The sequence below is a fragment of the Fundulus heteroclitus genome, unplaced genomic scaffold (genome assembly GCF_011125445.2).
Source record: "Fundulus heteroclitus isolate FHET01 unplaced genomic scaffold, MU-UCD_Fhet_4.1 scaffold_108, whole genome shotgun sequence".
Taxonomy (NCBI): domain Eukaryota; kingdom Metazoa; phylum Chordata; class Actinopteri; order Cyprinodontiformes; family Fundulidae; genus Fundulus; species Fundulus heteroclitus.
Window position 1 is genome coordinate 96,626 of NW_023396521.1, and position 23,578 is coordinate 120,203.

General features: G+C 36.2%; 1 protein-coding gene across 1 annotated transcript in view; it reads right to left on the bottom strand.

Moving 5' to 3' along the window:
- Nucleotides 1-23,578, bottom strand: part of kcnq1.1 (potassium voltage-gated channel, KQT-like subfamily, member 1.1) — a 101,674-nt gene that overhangs the window by 75,977 nt on the left and 2,119 nt on the right. The window contains exon 2 of the mRNA XM_036128690.1: nucleotides 10,741-10,831. Within this exon, the coding sequence (XP_035984583.1) occupies nucleotides 10,741-10,831 (91 nt within the window). The remainder of the gene's footprint in view (nucleotides 1-10,740; nucleotides 10,832-23,578) is intronic.

The window sequence follows — 23,578 nt, forward strand, 5'->3', positions numbered from 1 at the left end:
CACACACAATCCACAATAAACAACCTACCTCACATGACAACAGAACATGCAACAACCAATAAACCCCTGTAAGACCTCAATGAATTCTTGCACATTGTGAAAATAACCAGTTTACGTTAAGTTAAATGTTGACGTTACAGGCAGAAAAACGAAATGCTGAACGGTGCTACATGCTAAGCTAACTGTACGCCACCAACGCTGGAGAGCAGCATAAAAGGGTCACTAGATATAGTGGTATAAAACATCCTTGAAAACATAAGCTAACAAGTTATGCTGCAAGTTTCTAACGACTGAAATGTCTCTTTACTGTAGATTAGGAGATAGTGCTGTACCATTTAGTCTTAGGCTTAAATTATTACATAAGCATTTGATAATTGTCATTATTCTATAATATTTATAACAGTGAGTTTTAATATTTAACAGTTAGTCAAAAATGGTTTTAAAGGCTGATTTGTTTCTTTTGAAAAAAAATATCAAAGGTGTAACTGTTTCTCTCAAAGATGAAGTCACTAGATGAGTACTACTACCATTATATTTTATTTTTCTCTCACATAGAAAGTACTGCTGGATCAGGGCTCCTGTCTCATTTTGTGCCTCTCCCTGTCCCCACAAACTCCCAGTTGGTCACGGTAGATGGTCGAAAACCATTTCCCAAATCCATCTTTAAAACCTTTTATTTTCATATTGTCAGCCGGAAGTGTTTTTAGTTCAACGTTGTTGAACTTCAATGTTGTTGAAGAAAGTAATGGGACTTGGAAGCCATAAACCTATTTAAGTAACGTGTCATTTCAAACAGAATCATTCCAAATAAATAAAAAAAAAAACATAATGAACATCTCTTTACTAATGAGACCGTTCTCTCTATTGCCACAATTATCTCAGATTTCAGAAAAAATGGTTTAGTAATAGACTGGAAATATTCTTAGACAATCATAAATTAATGCATGAAAATCAGCAGGTTTTCATTTCAGGAAATTCATTAACTCTAAACATTTTTGAAATGGTAGAATAAATAGATATGATAGATACCAAGAAAATTCCTTTTGAAGTATTTATGGAGATAAAAAAAAACATCACAAATCACAAAAACCTGAAATTATTATTATTATTATAAGACTTAGACAGTTTTATTTGTCATTTTGTATGTACAGAGTGCATAAAGAACAAAATTTTGCTTGTAAATTACAGTATAAAGTGCAGCAGTGATTAAAAAGTAAACAATTGAAATGTAAACAATGCAGGAGAAAGAAACAGTGTGCGATCACAGTGTACAGGAGAATATTTAAACCATTTAAATGTGCAGAAATTATGGTGCAAAAAGGCATTTGTGCAAATATGCAAGGCATTTGTGCAAATATGCAACAACAATAATATTAATAAAAATAATACATTATTATTATTATTATTATTATTGTTATTATTATTGTTATTATTATTATTATTATTATTATTATTATTATTATTATTATTATTATTATTATTATTGTTGTGTGTGTGTATCCTGTCTGGCAGTGTAGCATTAAGAGTTGTTATCTTAGTGCCAAAAAGAGTCCAACAGATTTTACTGCTTTCGTCATAGTGCTCCACTTGATTTATAAATGCAAGAAGCTTTTATAATTTATGCTGGGGACTATTTCATGTTCAATTGAACTGAAACAGGAAGGTAGAAGAGGAAAAACAAGAAAAGAAACAGATGAGAAAAAGTGCTAAACGGACAGAAGGAGAAAGGGAAAGAGGAGCGAAAGGGAGGAGAGCAATATAAACATCCTCAGAGTCTGTTCTTCACCTGAAAAAGTGAGATACTAAGAGCAGCCCCCCCACCGATAAGGTACACCCACCGACGCATCGATACCATCACTGAAGAATATACAGTATTGTGGTAATACGACATGTATAAAGTGACAGATCGAAGACAATAATACAGGTTTTCTGTATAGAAGTGAATCTGTAAGCATCTGAATCAAAGCATCTGTATGTGTGTGTGAGAGTTGCACTTCTGTATGTAAGGTTTTTTCCATATGGAAATGCTCAGTAGTGGTTGTGAGGAGCCAAAGACCCGCCCCGAGCACCAAGGCCGACGCCAGGGGAACCAGATGCCCGAATGGAACCCCCGAGCAAAGGTACCCAAGAGGGGCCAACACAGGGATAGTTGCCTCCCCATCTGAGGGAGAGCAGAGATGAGCCCCAGGAAACCCTCCAACAGCCACACAACACCGGGACGAGCGTGGGCTCCCCTGACAGCAGCTAGGACGGAGCGGATCAGGCCACAGGGTAGAGACCCGAGGCCCAAGGTGCAAAAGCTCACGCGGTGGGGTCCCAGACAGAGCTACGGCGCCCGCCCAAGCACCCAGCACCGAACACCGAGGACCGCACTGCTCCAGCGAGCCAAGACACCAGGGGTCCGTTCTTCGTACGTCGCTAACTCAGTTAGCAGGATGTCCATTGTTGAGATTTGGCATGATCTTGGAACGATTGGTTCTTAGAAAGACATCCTGCACTTGTTGTCATAGCAACATGTGCGCCAGCTTGAGCCTGCTCGAGAGCAGGCTTATTTTATTAATTAGATTAGATCACGGCTGTATAAGCGGAGGAGATAGTGAAGTCTGCCGTAGCCATGTCCATTTTTACGACAGCAACCTGTTGCGGAAGGTGCAAGAATAATTTGCAGAGTTTTTCGAATTAATCGCGTATTCCGCAATAGACAGGATCCTTTAGCGCAGTGCGACAGTGTAATTGTAGAGAGATTTTTTTGGTGGCTGTTATAAACAGACAAACACATCATTTAACAGTGGCTTTTAAAGAGGAAAAAGTGGTGTTGGAGCCATAAATCTAAAATATTTAAGTTATTTGTATGATGGTTTGCTCTTTATTTTTATCATATTCAGTAAGAAGAGTTGTTCGGGCTATTTTATTGTGAAGTTTAGTTTACTTTGAAAGGCTTGCTTCCTGTCGAGCCGTATATTGTATTAGAAAAAACTATGGATGGATTATCTAGCCACGGAGCAATACAGTTTTACCGTGTAAACTGGGATGAATTGGAAAAGGAAGATTTTCATTTTTTATGGATAAAGATTTTGTTTGGTAAAATTCCCAGTTTGCACGTGTCCTTTACTTCCCGTCTCTAAGGAATGACACTGAAATTTGGATCTCTTGACATAACAAGTGCCTTTTTAAAATAAAGTATAATAATTAAAGGCTACCATTTTGTAGAATATTCTTGTATTTCACTTTTACTTGTCCCCATGTTCTAGTGGGTCCCGTGTAGGCTCTGACATAAAAGAACAAAGTAAAGATGAGATTATTAAAATGCAAAAATTCATACTGTAGAAAGTGATAGAAACATCTACCATGGACAGTGTTTACGCATTAATTTGTCTGCTGCTTTTGCCAGCCCTCTCTCCTGGCTTTAGCAGACTTTGAGGGGTTCCCTGTCGTTTTAATTAATAACTCAAATTCGGCATAACCTTCCATTAAAAGCTCGTGTTCTGCTTGGGAGAAAAACTGTGGGCGTTCTTTGGCCATGCTGAACAGCCAATAGCAGCGCTGCTGATCATTCTTTCTACTATCGATACATTTTCCCTATTTAAAGCGACACATGAACGCGCAGTTATCTCAGATAACTCAATCCAGTGATACTAATCGTAAACAACAGGTGTGTTCGAAGAACCCAATTAGCCGGATCATGATTAGCCGGATGAAATCATCTTGGATGTCTCATTTGATCTCGGATGTTTTAAGCAACGTACGAAGAACGGACCCCAGGTAACGGGGGAGAGCAGGATGGGGTATGGGCTCCACACTTAGTGGAGACTTAAGATGTACCAGAAAAGGGAGCAGCTCAAACCAAACCTGAAAAAAACCTGAAATTAAATATTTTCCAATGAGGGAAGATGTAGTTACTTTACAATGTCACCAGGCAAATGGTTAAGTATTTTTTTTATGGATACTGGTTAATTAATTAATTCTGAAAATGCTTTCAGGGATTTGACACCTACTTTATGTCTTTCTGTTTCTATACCCAAATTAGGCACATTGCCAACCTTTCATAAAGTAAAACAATTATGACCCAATTGTAAAAAGGTTTTTTTTTCATGGTTATTTGCTTGATTCACGTGTTGTGATCCAACACAAAATGCATTGTAAGATGTAGACCTAGTACAGTGTTGCCCGATTACATTACCAGGCAAAAACATATTTGTTTAATTATTATTTTAGTTCCTTTTGGTAATTATTGTCCATAGCACAACTTATTTACTTTTAAAATCTCCCCAAACCCAGTCAGCACATCCACTCACTACATTCTAAGATTATGCAGATAAAACTCAATTAAGGAACTAAGACTTATTTTAAAGCCTGTTAAACTATGATTTGTTTGGATGAGGTGTAATACCCACTGTGAAGTTCCTTCTCATCTCTCACAATTTCCTGCAAATTACTGTGAAAATTTGGCATTGTTGTTAGGAGTGATGTTTTAACTTTTACAAGGGTATTATTAAGAGTAAGACATGACACATACCTATTTAACCATATGATTGAATTGAATTGACGATATACTTCTGTTTGACATTTGGATTTGTTGGCCTTGTAAAGTTTCTTGAGTTGACATTTCTTAATTAGTGCTATATAAAATAACTAAATTTAAATTAAATCAATTTCTTCTTTTCTGACCTTCTCATTTAGATTGTGTCATGTATTGTCAATGACATTTCATAGATGTGTGTTAATTATCAGGAGAAAACCAAAGACTATGTCTGTGCCTTTGTCTATTCATTCAAAACATCAGCACAATTTTCAAGTTAATATTTTTACTTCCAGGAAGGTTATTGGTTTTGCTTTGTGCAGTTGAAGTCACAGGCCTTGTAGTCATTTTTGTGGAACTGTATATGCGTGCAGCTGAACAAACTCAGGCAACTACCTGAAACTCATATAGTTCATTGCACGGAAATGTTTGTTAGGATCATGTTATTCTGAATGTGGCAAACTGACTTGAGTGTGCATGTGCTCCCGACAAAAACGTGACGTATTATTTGAGTTGCAGAACTATGTCGGGAAGCACAACTGGCTGTCCTCCTGATACAATCTTTCTGTTCAAAACATTAAAAGAGCTCAAAATTATCATTTACTCAATAACGTTTGGACAGTAATTAGAACTTGCCGCAAGTCCAGTCTGGGTGCATGGAAGACAAACGATCTCATACAATACTGCTTTGTTTACTAGTTTTTGTTGTTCCGCAAAGATGTCATTTCTTCTTCTATGTTTTTTTTAGGGAAATTTGATAACTGAATGTCAGAGTAGTTGGATTCTAAATAAAGCCGAGGGCATATACACGCACATTATGATACCTGAATTGATTGTGTGCCCATATAAACAGTATAATACGATTTTTCGGTTTTTAATCCGAATACATTTTAATCCGATCGTGAAATTTTGTCGACCACGAGCTCGTCGGTATACTAAAGTATCCTGCAGTCATATACTATAAGCCCATCTGTGAGATGAAGCTTGACCTGAACATCATCAACAGGACAACAATCCCAGATGCAGCAGCAGATCTACAACAGAATGGCTGTAAAAGAGAAGAATCAAGGTATTGCAATGGCCTAGTCAAAGTCCAGACCTCAACCTCACTGAAGTGCAGTGGAGGCACCTTCAGAAACCTATGCAGAAACAAATCTCTGCAGACCTCAAAGAACTGAAGCGAAGTCAATGGAGTGGAGAAGTAAAGGTTGAGTGCTGAAGGAACCATTAAGATCACCACCGTTATGGACTGAATTTAAATTATACTTCTTTTAATGATTTTAATTTCTGTCTGACTGCTTCCTAGTTTTAGTGATTTTGCCAGACAGTATTTCCTGTGAGAGCCGACACTCGGCATGCAAGTTCAGTCCTCTGGCCGGTCTCTGAACAGAGAAATTGTAATTACATTGTGAGTGCCTTAAAACTTCATGGAGCATTTTCTTTTATTTTTTTATTTTTCATTTTTTCAAAGAAGAATATCCTTGAGCAATACTTATTTCAGCTCCTAGTAATGTATGTGCGACAAAAATAACACCCATGTTTCTACCCTATATTTCTGTTAATAATGATAAATGTACACTTACAGCTAATGAATGCATGATATTTATAAGCAGAATATTGCATCAGACTGAATAAAATACATTTCCAAAAAAATAAATGTGGAATTTAATGAAGAATATGTTTGATAAAGGTTGATATTTTCAAAAGGTGCTTTTAATCTGACAAACAAGCCTCATCGCAAGGCATGTTCCAATTTACTTAGATAAATACAAATATTCCTGATTTACCTTGAATCCTAACTAGCAACCTAGCAACAGTAGTTCAAAATAAACTTAATTTCAGCTCAACCTAGCAAATGATTCTCAAAAAATATATATGTAAATACACATACAAAGAAATATTTATTTAATATATACTGCTAAAAACTTAAAGGGGCACATTGGAAACACATGAGATCTCAATTGAAAAAAAAGAGTATAGCTGTTAAATGTAGATTTATAAAATGGTCTCCCAATACTATTAAAAATAATTCCAGCTTAGAGTGATAAGAAGAAAAAACATCCAAGTGCAATATAACTATTGCAATATACATTGCTCAAAAAAATTAAATGTATTTAAAAAAAATCATCTCTTATGGCAAAAACAATCACACTGGATATCTATACTGATATTTATATATATATATATATATATATATATATATATATATATATATATATATATATATATATATATATATATATATATGGTCAACCCACAGAGTGTTTAATATGAAGTCAAAGACTAATTAAAACCGGCAAGCTTGTCCAATTTGCTGAAATGTCAGTGCAACAACTCAATGTAGAACATAGAACTTGACTTGTATGGCCCCCACATGATTGTATGCATGCCTAGAAATGTTGGGACATGTCCTGGGGTATTCCCTCCCAGTTCCTGACCATCATTAAGCTCGTGGAATGGCTAAAGTGCAACCTGGTGGCATCGGATGGACTTAAATATGATGTCCAGAGAGGTTTTCTTGGATTTAGGTTAGGGAAGCAAGGAGGTCAGTTAATAGTATCAATTTCTTCATACTCCAGGAACTACCTGCATAGTCTTGTTCCTCCTACCAGTCCTGCTGATCAGTTAAGAACATCCAATGGCCCTGTCCATCTCAACTAACTGTCTGTCACCTTCAATATCCGATATAGATCAGTTCATTGTTATTGTTCTGATCAGGGTTTTTTGCGCATGCGCGCCAAACTGGTAGGCAAAAGGCGAACACAATGGCGGACGCAAACAAAGGAAACGACGAGTTCTCGACGTATCACAAGATCGTTTTAAGACTAGGTTGATGGTTGATGGTATCAGATTGCCAGATCCACACAGCAAAACCCTGAAAGGATGGAGCGAGTCAGTGAAATGCTGGCCAAGTGTTCCGTACGGCAACATATACAGCTGCCTTATAAACACGGCAGGCAAGTACACATGAGAGAGCATGGAAGCCCCTGAAACCACTGGACGGCTACAATTATTTTATATCGGGACATAGGCACCAGCCACCCCCGCGACCCCATGAGGGATTAAGCGGGTCAGAAAATGGATGGATGGATGTTCAGACATGTTTCTGTAACATACAAAAGCGGGGTCGGACACAGACAGCGCCTCAGCAGAGAGGAAGACCCGCCATTGGTAGGTTAAAAAAACAGATTGTTCACTGAGGATTATTTTTGTCTTATTTATCCTTTTCACAGACTCATGCCAGAGGGTTTGCATACATTGTACATGTACGTATATTATTACGAAAGGAACGTTTACGTCTTGACTTATGTATATATCTCAATATTTTATTTATATAATTATTTAAGTAGAACAATGACCAGTGCAAAATGAAGTTGTATTTACCGGAGATGAAGTGTAGACTGCAAATTCTGTCGTGGTATGATGGCTCCCACAGTCGATTGGGATTGTCTGCCTGCATCCTTTTCACTGAAATTATCCATTTCTTTCGTCTTTCTTTGTCCTTCGGTAAACAAAAGAAACGTAAATCTGACGATTTGGAATGCCTCTGTGTGCAACCGGGAGCACAACAAGTGGTAGGCATTGTTTAGATTCCAAAAATAAACTAACTAAAAGTACGCTCTAATTCACCTGTTTTGTCATGGTAGTAGACGGGAACAGTACTGTTTTTGCCTACCCGCGGGACCCAGATGTAGCACGGAAGTAGCTCGTGACGTCACGCGTGAACTGGTATATTGGCTTAAACCAACCTCTGGTAGGCGTGCACTAGGTGTTGCTTTGCCCAATCAGCTTGGAAAGTTCTGCTGAATGTCCCTCCTTTCCCCAAATGGTGAGCAGCATGTTCACAAGAGTGACTGACACTGCTGGTCATGCAAAAGCTGTTGAGAACAAGCGCTATCATATTTGTAAAATAAAAATCTTCTGCAGCCTCTTCAATTTGGATTCACACACAATCATTCGACAGAGACCGCCATATGTTTGCTGCTTGAACAGGTTAAACAATCACTTGACAAGAGAAAAACCATTGGTGGTTTTCCTTGACCCCCCCAGGTTAAACAATCACTTGACAAGAGAAAAACCATTGGTGGTTTTCCTTGACCCCCCCAGGTTAAACAATCACTAGACAGGAGAAAAACCATTGGCGGTTTTCCTTGACCTTAAAAAGGCCTTTGACACTGTGAAGCATAATTTATTAATTTCAAAGCTTTCATTATTTAATTTCTCAGAAAAATCACTGTCTTGCTTTTAGTAATACTCAACAGACAGGGAACAATGTATTGTCATCAATAATAGTAAAACGTCCTTTTACAGAATTGCAACAGGGATTCCTCAAGGAAATGTCTGAGGTCCCATTCTGCTCCGCCTTTATATTAATAGTCTTCCTGAAATCTGTTCTGAAGTTAACCTGCAAATCTACGCTGATTACACTATAATTTACGCATTAAAGAAAAACAGTATATTAGTCAGTAAAAAACTGAATAACAGCCTGCAGAGAAACTCAGTGTGGCTAAATGACTCCTGCTTGACTCTAAATTCAGAGAAAACCAAGTGTATATGCTTTTCAATAAAGAAAGCTCCATCACAGTCCTTGTGTGTTTGGATCAACGGGGATCCCATTGAACAAGTACCGCAAGAAAATGCTTGGGAATAATTTTGGATGCTCAGCTAAATTTTAAAAGCCATGTTGATAAACTCTGTAAAACTGTTAGATCAAACATAAATCATTTTAATATTATTAGAGAAGGTTTAACACTTCACTGTGCAGAGATGTTCTTCAACTCGATGAAATTTTCTCATGTCTTACGGAGTTACTATCTGGTCACAGACTAACCAAACTGTACTCAAATAATTAAAAAGGCTCGACAACCGGGCCTTGAAGGTTCTATATCAAACGTTAATCAGATTCCATCATTGTTTTATCCTGACTAAATTTTATATTCTGGATTTTTCTAAATGTATCAATCTCAATTTTTAAGGTGATTTTCAAATGTTGCACACAAACCATTATGCAATTGTATGCAGGAATTGCAGGATAACAGCAGACCTACCAGACCGGCTTCAAACGGTAATTGTAAGGTGCCTTTCCGTAGAAACACTTTTGCTAAAAGTACTCTCTCTTCAAGAGGATCTGCCATTTGGAACTCACTTTCTTTCAATTTAAAGTATATGACCAGCCTCAGTATGTTCAAAAAGCAAACTAAACTCAGGCTATGTCAAAAACAGCATTGTATCATGCTTATTTTATTTGCTTTACATATTTGATTTTCAATATGTTGTCAATATTATATTTTATTATTTTATTTATAACATGTAGTATTATTTATTATTACATTCCACTTTTTAACAGTTTTTAGATAGAAGGCCTATAAAAGCCCATCTAGGAAAAAGTGCTGAAAACTAGCTCACGCTATAAGCACCATGATACAAGCATGGAATTGCTGTTTTTTCAATCTATGTTATTGTGTCTGTCACTATCAAATAAACCTAATTAAAAATAAAAATTGGAGTCCAAAAAACTAAAAAACTAAAAAGACAAGTACAAAAAGAAAATATAAACCCCACAATCAAAGACAAGCTCTTTCAAAAGTGCAAGTCTAATGTTTTGCAGAGATTGGAAAATTCAATCTTCATCCTTTGTAGATATATTTGTTCAAATATATCTAATCTCTGCTCCACAACACACCATGCAAAACATTCAGACAGAATTGTTACTAATGATCTAGATAATATTTACAAGGCTTGATTGAATATTGGTAAATGTGTGATCAAAAGGAAAACCTTATTTGTTTTTCATTGATTTTTAAAATGATTTGCAATACTAAATTCTATTGAGAATAGGAGCATATACTGAATCAAGAAGAGCTAGTACATTCTTTAGCATATTTTTTATATGATCAATGATTATTTTAGTTCTTTTAAAATTTTCTTTTACACGAGTCCTGCATGAATGTAAGTTGATTTTAGATAGTTGAGAATTGCAGTTCAAGTATTTGTTGCTATGCCTTTATTTATTTTATTATCAGCAATATTTTATATGTTATAGCTTTTGTTATGTTTTAAATGCATATATTACTAGCGCCTCAATATTTAGGCAGTGTTCACACTTCAGTCTTATATTCTTCATTCCTTGTTATGTTCTGTAGGCATTTGTTGGCTATTTCATCTTTGTTAGATTTTCTTATGAAAGATGCCAAACAAAAAATACTTGAATCTAAACTTACCACCCAGAAGAGAGTTGTGTGAGCCAGAGCCTGGAATTGATCGATGGTGGAGAGGACACTGAGGATCAGACAGGCCAGGACCATGAGAAACCTGTATAGATCAAAGCAGAACATGTCTTGATTGGAATGTTAGAAGTCACTTTCTATATTTCTATGTGCTGATGCTATAATTAAACTGAACTGAATCTTCTACACCAATAAATAGTGCTTCTCAAATCAAAGCTTTCTGTTGCTTCCAGGCTGTCAAGTCAAGCAAACATGAATCTCCTCAATCCCTTCTCATATTTATGTCACGTCTCAGGCCTCTGATTAAAAGTGAAAAGCCTTAACTCAACTTTGGTGTTTAGTTCAAGTATCTGACTTAATCTGAGGAAACATAGCTTTACAGGAAATACTTAACTTTTTGAAAATGTAAGCATTGAAATGCAAAGCGTGTGTGAAACTTGTCAAATAACATACATGCAAGTTCCTACTGAATTTTACAACCCACACACACTGTCTCTAAGTAGTAAATTACTCCTTTACCATTTTTATGATCCCTCTTGAGTTCAAAAGTACTTCAAATGTAGAAATAAAAAAGATGTTCAAATCCCTTCCAACTACTTGTAAGGGAGAAAAAAATATCTCTTGCAATAAAGGCTTAAAGCTGCTTTGACGCTTCACCACAGGTTATAAGCAGCATCCAAATGAATCCAGTCTTGATTTTTAGACAAAGTTTAGAAATTTTGGGATGAACAGGATTTCATAAGTCTTTTATGAACATGTTTTTGACATGTAAATGAAAAGAGTCGTTTCTGACTCACATGCCCCTCACAACTTATATTCTTGCACTCATGTGGTTTAATCCATCAATTAGGGCCTGTTTTCAATTCATTTGCCTCAGTTTTGGTTATCAGGGCTAAATCTGGAGAAGGGTGTTCCAGCAGTTAATCTATTTACAGGATATAATACGAAATGAACAATTGCTTTTTATGAAATTTTGCAGAATGCTTGACATTGAAGCAAGGGCTAACTCGTAATTTCTGCTGGCAAATTTGAGGATAAAAGCTAGATAAAAGCTAGCTGGAAGTGAATGAGTTAGGAGATTGTGAATAAATCCAAAGGCTTCTATTACACTTGTGATTCATTGTGACCTATATAGAAAGCTCTCTGCAGTTAACACAAAATTAGAAATAAACGACTTGCATAACAGCCAACAAGAAACATTTTGCCATGAGGTTTCTCATGAAAAGATTGACAAAGCTGTAAAAGAGAAGTTACATTAAATTTGATCATTGACATCCATCAATTCCTTTTTCATATCTTGTACCATACATCCCTTGAAACGAAGAAATGTCCCATATTTCACAATTAAACTGTGTGTTCCATTCTAAATCAATATGTAAGTGGGTCTCTCGGATATTTCCGAGTGGTGTTAAACACAGCATTATCTGTGTCGTTACTGATTTCAGAACATGTAGACATGTTTAGTAACATGCATAGCTACATAAGCTCACTTAAATAGGCACCCTCACTTGGATTTCCTGTTGCCTTCAAAACTGCCTTAAAACTGTCTTTATGGAACAGATTGAAGGTTTCAGCAAACTTCCACAGACATTTGAGTCCATTTTGACAGTTGCTGCAGACTGGTTGGCTGCACATCCGTGATCGGTGTTTTCTGTTTAACCATTTCCCAAAGGTTAGGGTTAGTGCTATTGGATAGAGATTTGTTGATTGTGGATGCCATTGGAGTATAGTGAAACTCACTGTCATGCTTCAAAAGCCACCTTAAGAGCATTTTAGCTTTGTGACATGTTGCATTATCCTCATGGATGTAGCCATCAGAAAATTGGTACATCGTTGTCATAGAGGAGTGGATGTCCCCTGATACTCGGTTTAAGTTTCAGCAAGTCATTTTTCACAATGTCAACATGCCTTAAAGCATGTTGCCAGGGAACGTGTACCAAAGAAGGGAGTTGGTGTGTATATACTATTCTATATTCTACTTTAAACCAATTATTTCATAAAACCATGTGTGTGAGGTATGACATCCCCTCCTTAGTACTTAATAAACAAATCAAATTATAATGTTGTGTTAAGGATTATACATTTGAATGTCTTATAAAATATAATTTCTATTTATTTCTTGCATAAATTTCAGTCCCAATGTAAAGAAATTAAGCAACTAAGACCTGTCCTTGTGTTAAACCAATATGGAAAACTCCATTTCAAATGTTTATAAATGAACAAAATGCTATGCTAATTAATTTTACCAATACATAAACATATTTGTGAAAAAAATAACTGAATGATTGGAAATTTGAGCATATCACTTCCTTTTTAACATGTGTGTAAAATATATATCATTTAATTTTCTGCAGTATTATTGTATATGGTGAAGTTTAACAATGTCCCTGCCAATTTGTTTGTATCTAAAATATTATTATATTTCTTTTATTGCCACATTAGTAATTTCATTCATAATACAATGAACAAAACACTGTAATACTTTCTTGAGAGCGTTCTCTCAGTTGTTAAACTTCTGTTACTGTGTCACTTGGAGCCTGGTGCTCATATTCCCTAAAGGTGCCACGATGGGCCTTACCCTGTTCGGCATCATTATTTTTCTGCTTGAAGTGTCTCAGCCCTACCCATCTATTAATGGCTCTGAGGTCCCTGCTAACAACCGTATTCACTATAATTTTCAATCTGTCCCTACTTCACTCCATTGTTGCCACATGCCTAAGGTCTCCTATATTAAATCCAGTAACAAAAAAGTTAACTGTCTGAATGACTATGACCCGGTGGCTCTCACCACTATCATCGTTGAACGTCTTAAAAGACTCATCCTCCCACACATAAAAAATATTTTTTCTACTGATGCTGACCAACGTCAACCTTCTTACAGAACAAAAAGGTCAACAAAGGATGCAGTACAAACAACTCTCCACATAGCCCTGACTCGCCTGAGGAAGGACAACATTTACGCACATCAGGATGTTGTTTGTGGTCTTCAGCTTTTCCTTTAACACAGTTTTTCTACATAGACTCAGTAATACACTAAGTGTCCTAGGCCTGGATAGGAGGATTTTGGATTTTCTCAGGAACAGACCACAGACTATCCAAAGGGGAAAGCATACATCATTAACCCTTATCCTGAACACAGGGACACATCAGGGGTGTGTCTTCACCCCCATTCTTTAATATAAATTAATTCACGACCGCTCCCCCATTCACTCCACCAAAACCATAATCAAGTTTGCTGACAGCAACCCTGTTGTAGGAGCTCCAACTCTTGACAATATGGTTTCAGAAAAATAACCTGGATCTCAACATCTCAAAGACAAAAAACATAATTAAGGGAAATCTAAGCGCACTACAAACATTCCCCTTTTGATACACGGCGAGGAGGCTGCTAGACTGGAGACCTACAAGTTTCTTCATGCCCACATCTCTGCTGACAACACACACATCTCACACCAAGTGAGGAAAGTCAAACATAGACTTTATTTCCTCAGGAAGCTAAAGTGGAAGATAGAGAGCCTCCTGGTATATAACTGCACTGCATGGTTTTCCAGCTGCTCTCAGGAGAACAGGAAAGACCTGTAGCAGGTGGTGAATTCAGCAGAACATGTTATTGGATTGCTGCCGCCCTCTGTGATGGACATTTACATCTGCAGGCTCCCAAAGAAAACCAGCGCCATTTCAACAGACTCCATTCACCACGGACACATTCTTTTTCTTTCTCCACTCTCATCTGGTAAAAGATTAAGGACTTTATCACTTTAAACTCCACAACTTTAACAACTGTGACTTAGTGGGTAAAGTAGTTGTCTTGCACTGGGAAGGTTGTGGGTTTGATTCCAGCTTCCCCCTCACGGATGTAGATGTGCCCTTGTGGAGGGCACTTAATCCAGAGTTGCCTACTGATCAGCATACGAATGAGTGCTACTGGGTGACTGTGGCTATAGTGTGAAGTACTTTGAGTGGTCAGCATGATGAGAAAACTGTTATATAAACTGACTCCTGTTACATTTAAAAACCAAATCCATCAGACTCATAAATAATTTTAACCCATACTGGTCAAATCAATCACCCCTACACTTGAACACATATAATGGACAAAATGTAGTAATAGGCTTATTAATGATAAATTTTGTCTTGTTTATAATTTAGTGTGTTAATCCCTTCTTCCAAACATGAGCTGCTAAATAGTTATTCATTAGTGCAGTAAACCCTAGATAGGTCATTAGTCCAGTACAGGACTACAAAAAGAGGAGCAACATTTTATATTCACTCATACTCGAAGATATTTATGGTGGGCAAGAGCCCTAAGACGTTGATCTTTTTAAATGTTTGAACAAAACAGGAGTAGCGGTAGAAAACCAACAGATGAACAGACACTCTACAAAAACAGATCACAGTTCAGATTTGCACCCAGAAGGCTCTGCTGTGAGAGAGAAATACTAAACATTGCGCCACTGTTAAGGCTATTCTTGGCATGATGTTTAAAATTACTTGACTTCAAAGTTGAAGGCAATGGCAAAACCTTGTCTGTGTTTTAGTGTAACTCAAACAAATGCATGGAACATATTTATGCAATATAACAATTAAACATAGAACAGTACAAAGCCCCTAAAGACTGAAAAAAAATTATATAGCAAGAAAGTATATCAAGTTTGGAGAAAGATGTCAACACTTTCTCAGAGTAGTTTTATTTTAAATATATTTCCCCAAACAAATTAAATTATAGTTATGATTTAACTCTGTGTCAAAAAAAATATGTATTTAAGGGAAACACCCATTTAATTTTACAAACATGATTATTAGTTATTTGGATAATAGTCTTAACCTTAAATAGTGTATAAAATATCAGTTTACTCAAGACAAAGTCACAAAACTTTTCGCCAGTGCTAGATATGTGCAAACTAGATTAAAGTGTTCCTCTAATTCTTAAAATAAACACAAAGGCAGATTGTTTTGCTAATTTATTTATAAGTCATAGTACCAAGATATAACCACACATATTTCCTATTTGATATAGAACAAGTCTGTTTAGTACATGTTTGTATGGATTTCATGTAATGATTGTGTAATCTAATACATTCCACTAACTTTTGAGATCTACAGCAGTTGATTGGAAACATTCATCATCCAGCAACTTTGAAGCATCATTTTAAACATGATTCCTATCTAAAAGAGATATTATTCTCTGCTTTGCCAAGTCAGATATTCTTTTATGGTTTAGTAAATGAAAAAAATAGTGATGCACAATATAAAATAATTCTACCAATACCAATAACCGATGATTTTCTGCTTTTCAACGCTGTGACCAATTCCGATACCAATAACTTCATATTCATTATAATCTTTACATAATCTGCAGCTTGTGGTGGATGCAGCTATGAAAATCTAATTATTTAGGAGCTCTGGCTTATCTATAATGGCAAACAAAAGGTTTTGGCTCTACAAATGTTTGTCATCACACAAAAAGTAGTTACTTGTTTTTACTAACAGCAGCAAAAGACACAATTCAATTCAAAATACAAAGAGCATCCCTTAAAAATTATAGAAAAGATCTATGGCTTAACTGCAAAGGTATTAGTGAAGTCAAATATTTGTCAAATTTAAAATTATATGCACTGTTGTTGGTACTGTAAATAGAGCACCAGTGGTAGATTTTTCATGACAAAAACAGGCATCACAAAATGTGGTCCTTTGCTGTAATTAACAGCAGCAAAAAGCACAATTCCATTCCAAAAACATTCCATGAAAATTATTGAACAGATCTATGGTTTTAACTGCAAAGTTATTTGTGAAGTCAAGACAAATATTTTTCAAATATAAAATGATATGCATAAACATAGTCATCCTCTCAAAATTTTACAAAAAAACTAAACAAAATAAAGTGCATCCTCAACATTAACCACAGCATAAGATAATTCCAGGCAAAAAGGTGCATTAAAAAAAATTTCACCTGACTATCTTCAAAGGTATTTGTGGAGTCAAGTCAAATATCTTTCAAACATGACATTATATGCATAATATACTGTATGTCAGCCTTGATTAAATAACTGTAACAAAGTAAATAATCAACAAAATGTTGCCTGGCTGCATGAGGCATTGTTTTTTTTAATTTTTATGAAAAATAAACATTTAAATAACTCCCACTTTCTACTCAACATTGCCCACCAACATTGTATTTGTCCCTGTTGTGTGATGTAGCTAAAGCTTTACTTAAACAATAAATTAAATTGGTCTGTTTTGCTTTAGTTCAGGTCTTTTGAGTTGTTTTCTCTGCAGAATTTCTTCATACATCAGCAGGATAACATTGTTGTTGTCATCTGCCTTGGTTTTCTTCTGCTGTGGCTCCTCTAGATTTTCAGCTGATGTTGCACATCTCATCTTGTCGTGCAACACTTTTGTTGCAGTCCTTATTTCTAGGGCCCAAGATTGTACCGAGAAAAAACAGGGACTCCATGTAGAGGTGACTGAAACGCTGCTCTGTGGCTTGCAGTAGGGTGTTATTTGAAGTTTTAACTCCATAATCTGTTGCAACGGTCCTATTTAACAGAAGTTCAAGGCTTCAATGGAGGGGATGACATCAACTGCAGTAACTGTAGCTTAACTTATATATTTTGTCAGCTGTTCACAAGGGTCAAGAATAATGAGCATGTTTTCAATTATAGTCCACTGGTACGGGGTCAGATGAGCTGGCAACTCAAAATCTACTGCATGTTTTGAGTTCTACTGCCCTACAAGGGCTCACTTCTGTCCGAACAAGGTTCTCAGCATGTAGAATGTGCTGTTCCATCTAGTGGGCACATCTTGTTGAAGCCTTCTCTTTCATGCCTAGTTGTTTCCGTAAGCTTTCAAGATGGGAGGTGGCAAATTGGGAGTGTGTGAAATGTCCAACTATCTTCTGAAAACAGTCTGAGATTCTTCTTTGGCTCAGCACAGCCTCATTTACCGCAAGCTCTAAAGTGTGTGCCATAAGGCCTAAGCTTGCAAGCCCACAGTTCTCCATAGCCTTGATCATGTTCCGTGCATTATCTCTGAGCACACCATGCACTTGGTCTTTTTTTATACTCCACCGCACAAGCATTGTTTCAAAAGCTTGACCTATCATCGTCGCTGCATGTGACTCGGGGCCCTCCTGTGCAGCATTGCTTTTTGCATGTTAAAATGTTGATCCAACCGTTGAGCCGTTAAGCTTAACATGCTGACCGGACTAACATCTGATGTCCATATGTCTGTGGTAAAACTTACATGCAGTCTGTTCTTGTCAATCATGTTGTGGATGTGTATAGTGACCACATTATTGAGGACAGGCAGGGACACGAAGAAGCAACGGCCAGGGATGGTGTAACGTGGCTCCAAAAGTGCTATTAAGTTAGTCTATGAATCACTGAATGTCTTAGTACTAAAATACTTCAATGACTTGTAATCAGTGTATCAACCCTCCAGCCCGCTGTGGTCTTCTGGCTCAAGTCTACTCTGCATACCTAGAACCAGAACCAAACACGGATAAGCAGCATTTTGTTTTTATGCGCCACTTATCTGGAACAAACTCTCAGAAGATGGTAAAAGTGCGGAAACCCTAAGTCCTTTAGATCAAGGTTAAAAACCTATTTGTTTGAAGATGCCTTTGAATTTTAATGCTGAAGTTTATAGTCCAACGTGTCTTATATTTTGACCTGCTATATAAATAAACTTGCCTTGCCTTTTAAATCCATGGCAGAAATAAAGTAATGAGTATGTGCAAAACAGCTTCAGTTTGTTTCCACATCCATTAAAAGGTATTACACTCGTTTTGGAGCGTCAACTCTCACCCAATCTGTGCCAAAAGCTAAAGCATGGAATAAACTCTGGATTGAGGTACATTTATCAATCCGAAATGGAGTTCATGAAACAATGACACTTCTTTCTATTTGAGAAATACCTCAAACATGTTTTTGGGCTATTTCAACACATACTCACACTCAACCAAGGGGCTGTTTTATGATGTGTTTTCTAGGTGTCATTTTAGTTACTGTTTTATTGTACTGTTCTACAATCTGGTCAAAATGTATCCTGCTCTGTTTGTACAGTATATCTTTGTCCTCTTGTACTACTATTACTCATTCAGGCTGCTTTTAGAGGTCACGTCTCTGCCAGTAACTGCATTTGACATTATCTTTAGGTAAAATGCTTGTATGAATGAAACTCAGGGAAGAACTTAAAATAAACAGCAGGAAAAAGCTGAAATACTCAGGTTTCACCCTGACAGATAAAAAGCTATAAGCCAATGGAACATTATCAGATTCTGTGGATTATGTTACTTTCAGATGAATATCTCATACTGCTATAAGCTTCAGGATTAATAAAGAGATCCTAGGGAGAGTGCTTGTTAGATCTCCTTTGCTCTTGTTAACCCATACAGTAGATAAAGGTAATTTACCGAACAAGTAGTATAATCACCATCTCAATGAGTTGCTGCTCTGCAAGGCAGAGAACATGTGGCTTTAATAACACTGCTGAGTTTGGAAATAATAACATTGACTCGATTTACTGCAGAGTCAGCTTGTCTTATCACTGCAGAGCAGATGGACATGGACCCTGTACATAACTCTGAGCATTCTAATATTAACATTTACATTATCATATTAATACGCCTCGATGGGATCAGTAAGCAAACCATAAAAATGCAACAACTTCAGACTGAATGTGTAAAAAGTAAGCCTAAAATTTCAAGAAGAAAAGTCACAATTGCTTTTAAAATTCTCACAGAATTACAGCTAATCAAAACAAGTTAAAAGTACAAGTTTAAGATGTCCAAACCCCAAATCAGTTGAAGATACAATTTCAGAAAATTGGGGAAAATGGTTTTCATTTGTTAAAGGCTGAATTGCATGTAGGAGAATCATAATCATCCTCATAGCTTGTAAAAATCTGGTGACACATGGTGATATTTGAAAGTCATGTTATTTCTACCCAACATCATTTTTAAAATCTTTTTTAAAACATTTTTCCAGTACATCAAATATCATCAAATGCTGAAACTTCCTTTCACTATTGTAATATTTTCATCTCTTAGCTAAAAAGAAAAAAAGAAGCACAGAACAAATTTAAAACTGAAACCAGAAATTAGCATTTTCATTTTTTAATTAGAGCTACCTTGCACGTAGCATGATATTTTTCGATCCATAATGGTGCATGTTTTTTTTTTTTTTTATTAAAAAACTATACAAACTTCTTCCTTCATCTTGTTTTTGAAGATTTAAGCACACATAATCAGTGTTGATCCTATACAGGCAGACCTGATGGAAAGTATGTGTTGCAACACTTTTGTTTGCACCACGAAGACCCTTATCACTTCTTGCTACTGGTTGCTGTTTATTGAAGTCCAGCCAGGAATCCAAATGCCCCCCCTCTGTGCTAACACATACACACAGAGTCAGAAACGTGCACACTACACGTCAACACAGATAAAAGACCGAGGAGGGATCTGCTCAAGGCTGCTGGATAACACCACTAAAGCAGATGGCCCTGTCTAAAATGACTAAACATGGAGACAAAACAACGCAGCAAAAATTACACTGGAGTCCCCTCAGCTTTGTCCCCAGGATGCAGCGTAATGTGTGTAAGAAACGGTTTGTCTTCTAGAAAGTGAAAAGTGAAATAGTTGGGATAAATATTTAATCACCGGTCAATGCATGTTTACATCATTATAAATGTGACAGTGGCAGTGAAGAAATATAATCAAAACAGATCCAGCAGCAGACGGAAATCTCCAAATAGTCATTCTGATGTGGCAGCAGCTATTTGTTTTTTTCAGTGAAGCCCTGTCTAATTTATTTCATGGTATTTACAATGATGATAAACATAAACAGTAACGCCACGCTGAGCTTGGATTTCTGCTTCACTATTAATTTAACAGAGACTTTCTGACTCGTCTTTCCCTCAACATTAACTGCTCCATCATATTGCAATTCCTTCGCCTCAAGGCCCTTAGAAAATACAGCCTCTGTGTCTCTCTTTCAGCACCCCAGGGCTTGGTGTAGCAACAGGCAAAATAATACATTGGCTCAGCAGTAGAGGCTCCACTGAACTCTAAACAAAGGCTCAAAGCATTCCTCCTATGTATTATTGACGGACATATTCGCTTGCCGTCTGTTGTACAGTGTGTGCAAAAACAAAGAAAATTATAAGTAAGAGCTGGTCACACATCTGACCACGTCATTTGCTACCACTATTCAGTTCCGTCAGGGGGAAAAAATCCTTAAAAAGATTTAAGGACATAGATGGTAGAAGTCTTTGTCAAGTCAGCGGTCCAAACTTCAGCCAATATGTAAATCATATTTAGTATTATTATTATTGTGGTTCAATAAAAAGTGAGCATCTGTGAACTTAAATGTAGGGTGCTCGAAGGTTAAGCTTAACAAGGGGTGGAAGAAACGGGTAAAGCAGTTTTAAAAAGAAACCCATAAAAACTGCTGATTTAATTCTCTTTTTTACCAAAGCAAACAATGAAATACTAACAGTGAGTCAAAAATGGGTTTCTAATAAAGACGGATAACGCGTTTTGATCTCTTAGTCTTTTTGTTAAATCATTGATGTGTGTCTGAACTTCCTGCCTCGGACTGTTTGTCAGAATAAGTGGTGAGGTTTAACTGAGCCGAGTCTGAAAAACACTTTGTGAAATCCGTTTTCTTTTAACTCTCCCAGCTGACACATCCATGCCCAGCATGTGGGGTGAATCCGTGCTGCTGCTGACCAAAACATTCCATTTAGCTGTTTGTCACTGGCACAGAAGCACAAAGAAAAAGTTTTGCTAAAACAACAACGCTAAATAAAATATGCATGCATGTTCTTTGTTGCAGCATCGCACGAGGGGATTTATTTGTTACGTAAAGCTCAATGTGGAACAGATCTAATGTAAACTGTGTCACCAAAGTGACATATATCCTAGTTTAAAGGCACAAGATAAACTCAGATAAGGCTTGGGGTCACTCTGATGTTTGTGTTCTGGTTAAATGACAAGAAAGTACTTGTTCATTGCTCCTGTCCTGCCTTGCAATCATTTGCAAAACAAAGTTCTGCACATAGCCCAAAAACCCGCAGGAAGTTTAGAATTCACAAAGGAGATTGCTTACAGCTGAGAAGTCACTGCAGATACTCAGAGTCCAGTACATTGACTTTGACTTTGATAGAACTACATTTCATATAAAATAAGACTTTGTACAACACCTTGCTCATGTACTTTAATCAACTGCACTTTAACGTAGTGTAAAGCACTTTGGGGTCGTCAGACTTGATAAAGTACTATACAAGTACAAGCCATTTACCATTTACCACAATTTATTACATAGGATCCACAAACTTCATGCAACTTCATTAGGATTAGGAAATAGAATCCACCTGTGTGTAATTTTATCTGAGAATACAGCTGTTCTGTAAAGGCTCCAGAGGTTTGTCACAGGATATTAGAGAAAACAGAAAAAAACAAACTAGGAACACACCGCCGGACATGACAAAGATGAAGCTGCTCAGAAATGTAAAGGAGGGCTGCATATAAAACAATATTCCGAGGCTTTGAACATCTCACAAAGCACTTATCGCCTTATAATCAACTTAGATAGAAAGGATTATGGTTGATGGGATGATGAATGAAGTTAAATAGAGGGCAATCCTCTATTGGTAAAGGATGAAAATAACTTTAGACTGGGATAGAAATTTGCCTTCCAGCAAAACAACAACCTTATGCATACAACCAGATATACAATCAAATGGTTCTGATTTGGGATGAAACTATTAATAGGAGTCATCATGAGTAACTGATAATTGAGATAATCTTTAGCTAGTCTGGTAATCAAATCAAATCAAATCAGTAAGTGGAGTATACAGACTCTAAAACATGCTATTTGCTGAAAGAACCCACTCATAGCAGTAATTAAGCCAGAACCAGACACAAATGTTCACATACAGATCCACAGATAGCACAAGATGTTAATTCAGTGTTGAATTATGGTCAAAAAGGTTGATTTCTGGTTAAGCACGACAACCGATGGTGGATCCATCATCAAACAATCATCCAAATGTAGCTAATTAACCAATGTTGAAAAAGTGTCATTGAATCAATGTAGAATTAACAAATGCTGTGTATATATATATATATATATATATATATATATATATATATATATATATATATATATATATATATATATATATATATATATATATATATATATATATATATATATATATATATATATAGAAATGTATCAGAAAAAAATATATAGATTAATTGATTACTAAAATAATTAATAGCTGCAGCTGCAGATCAAGAGACATATTACAGTGTTGGAATGGCTTAGTTGAAGTGCTCAACTAATAATAATAATAATAATAATAATAATAATAATAATAATAATAATAATAATAATAATAATAATAATACATTGTATTTGTAATTTATATTTATACAAATCCCAAAGTGCTACATAGTAAAACAACACCTAAATACAGTTTAGAAACTGTGGCAAGACTTGAAAGTGAATCTAAACCTATTTTTCAAGAATGGGTCAGAGTTCATTCTACACATGTGTAAACCTACTAGATCCACAAAGTAGGATGTTTTATTGTTGAAAGGTGACTGCACGATATTGACTCAAAACACAAATGCATGCTCCATTTTTAATTTTTCTAATTTCTATTTTCATTCATAAAAAACATTTTAAAGCCACATATCTTCTTATTTCTTTCTCTATCTCTGTTGTTGCTCAACACAATACTTTGTGTTGAGTTTTAAAATAAAATCCCAATTAAAGTTTGTGTTAATAGCTTGGCAAATTACGGAAAAGTTCAAGAGATGTAA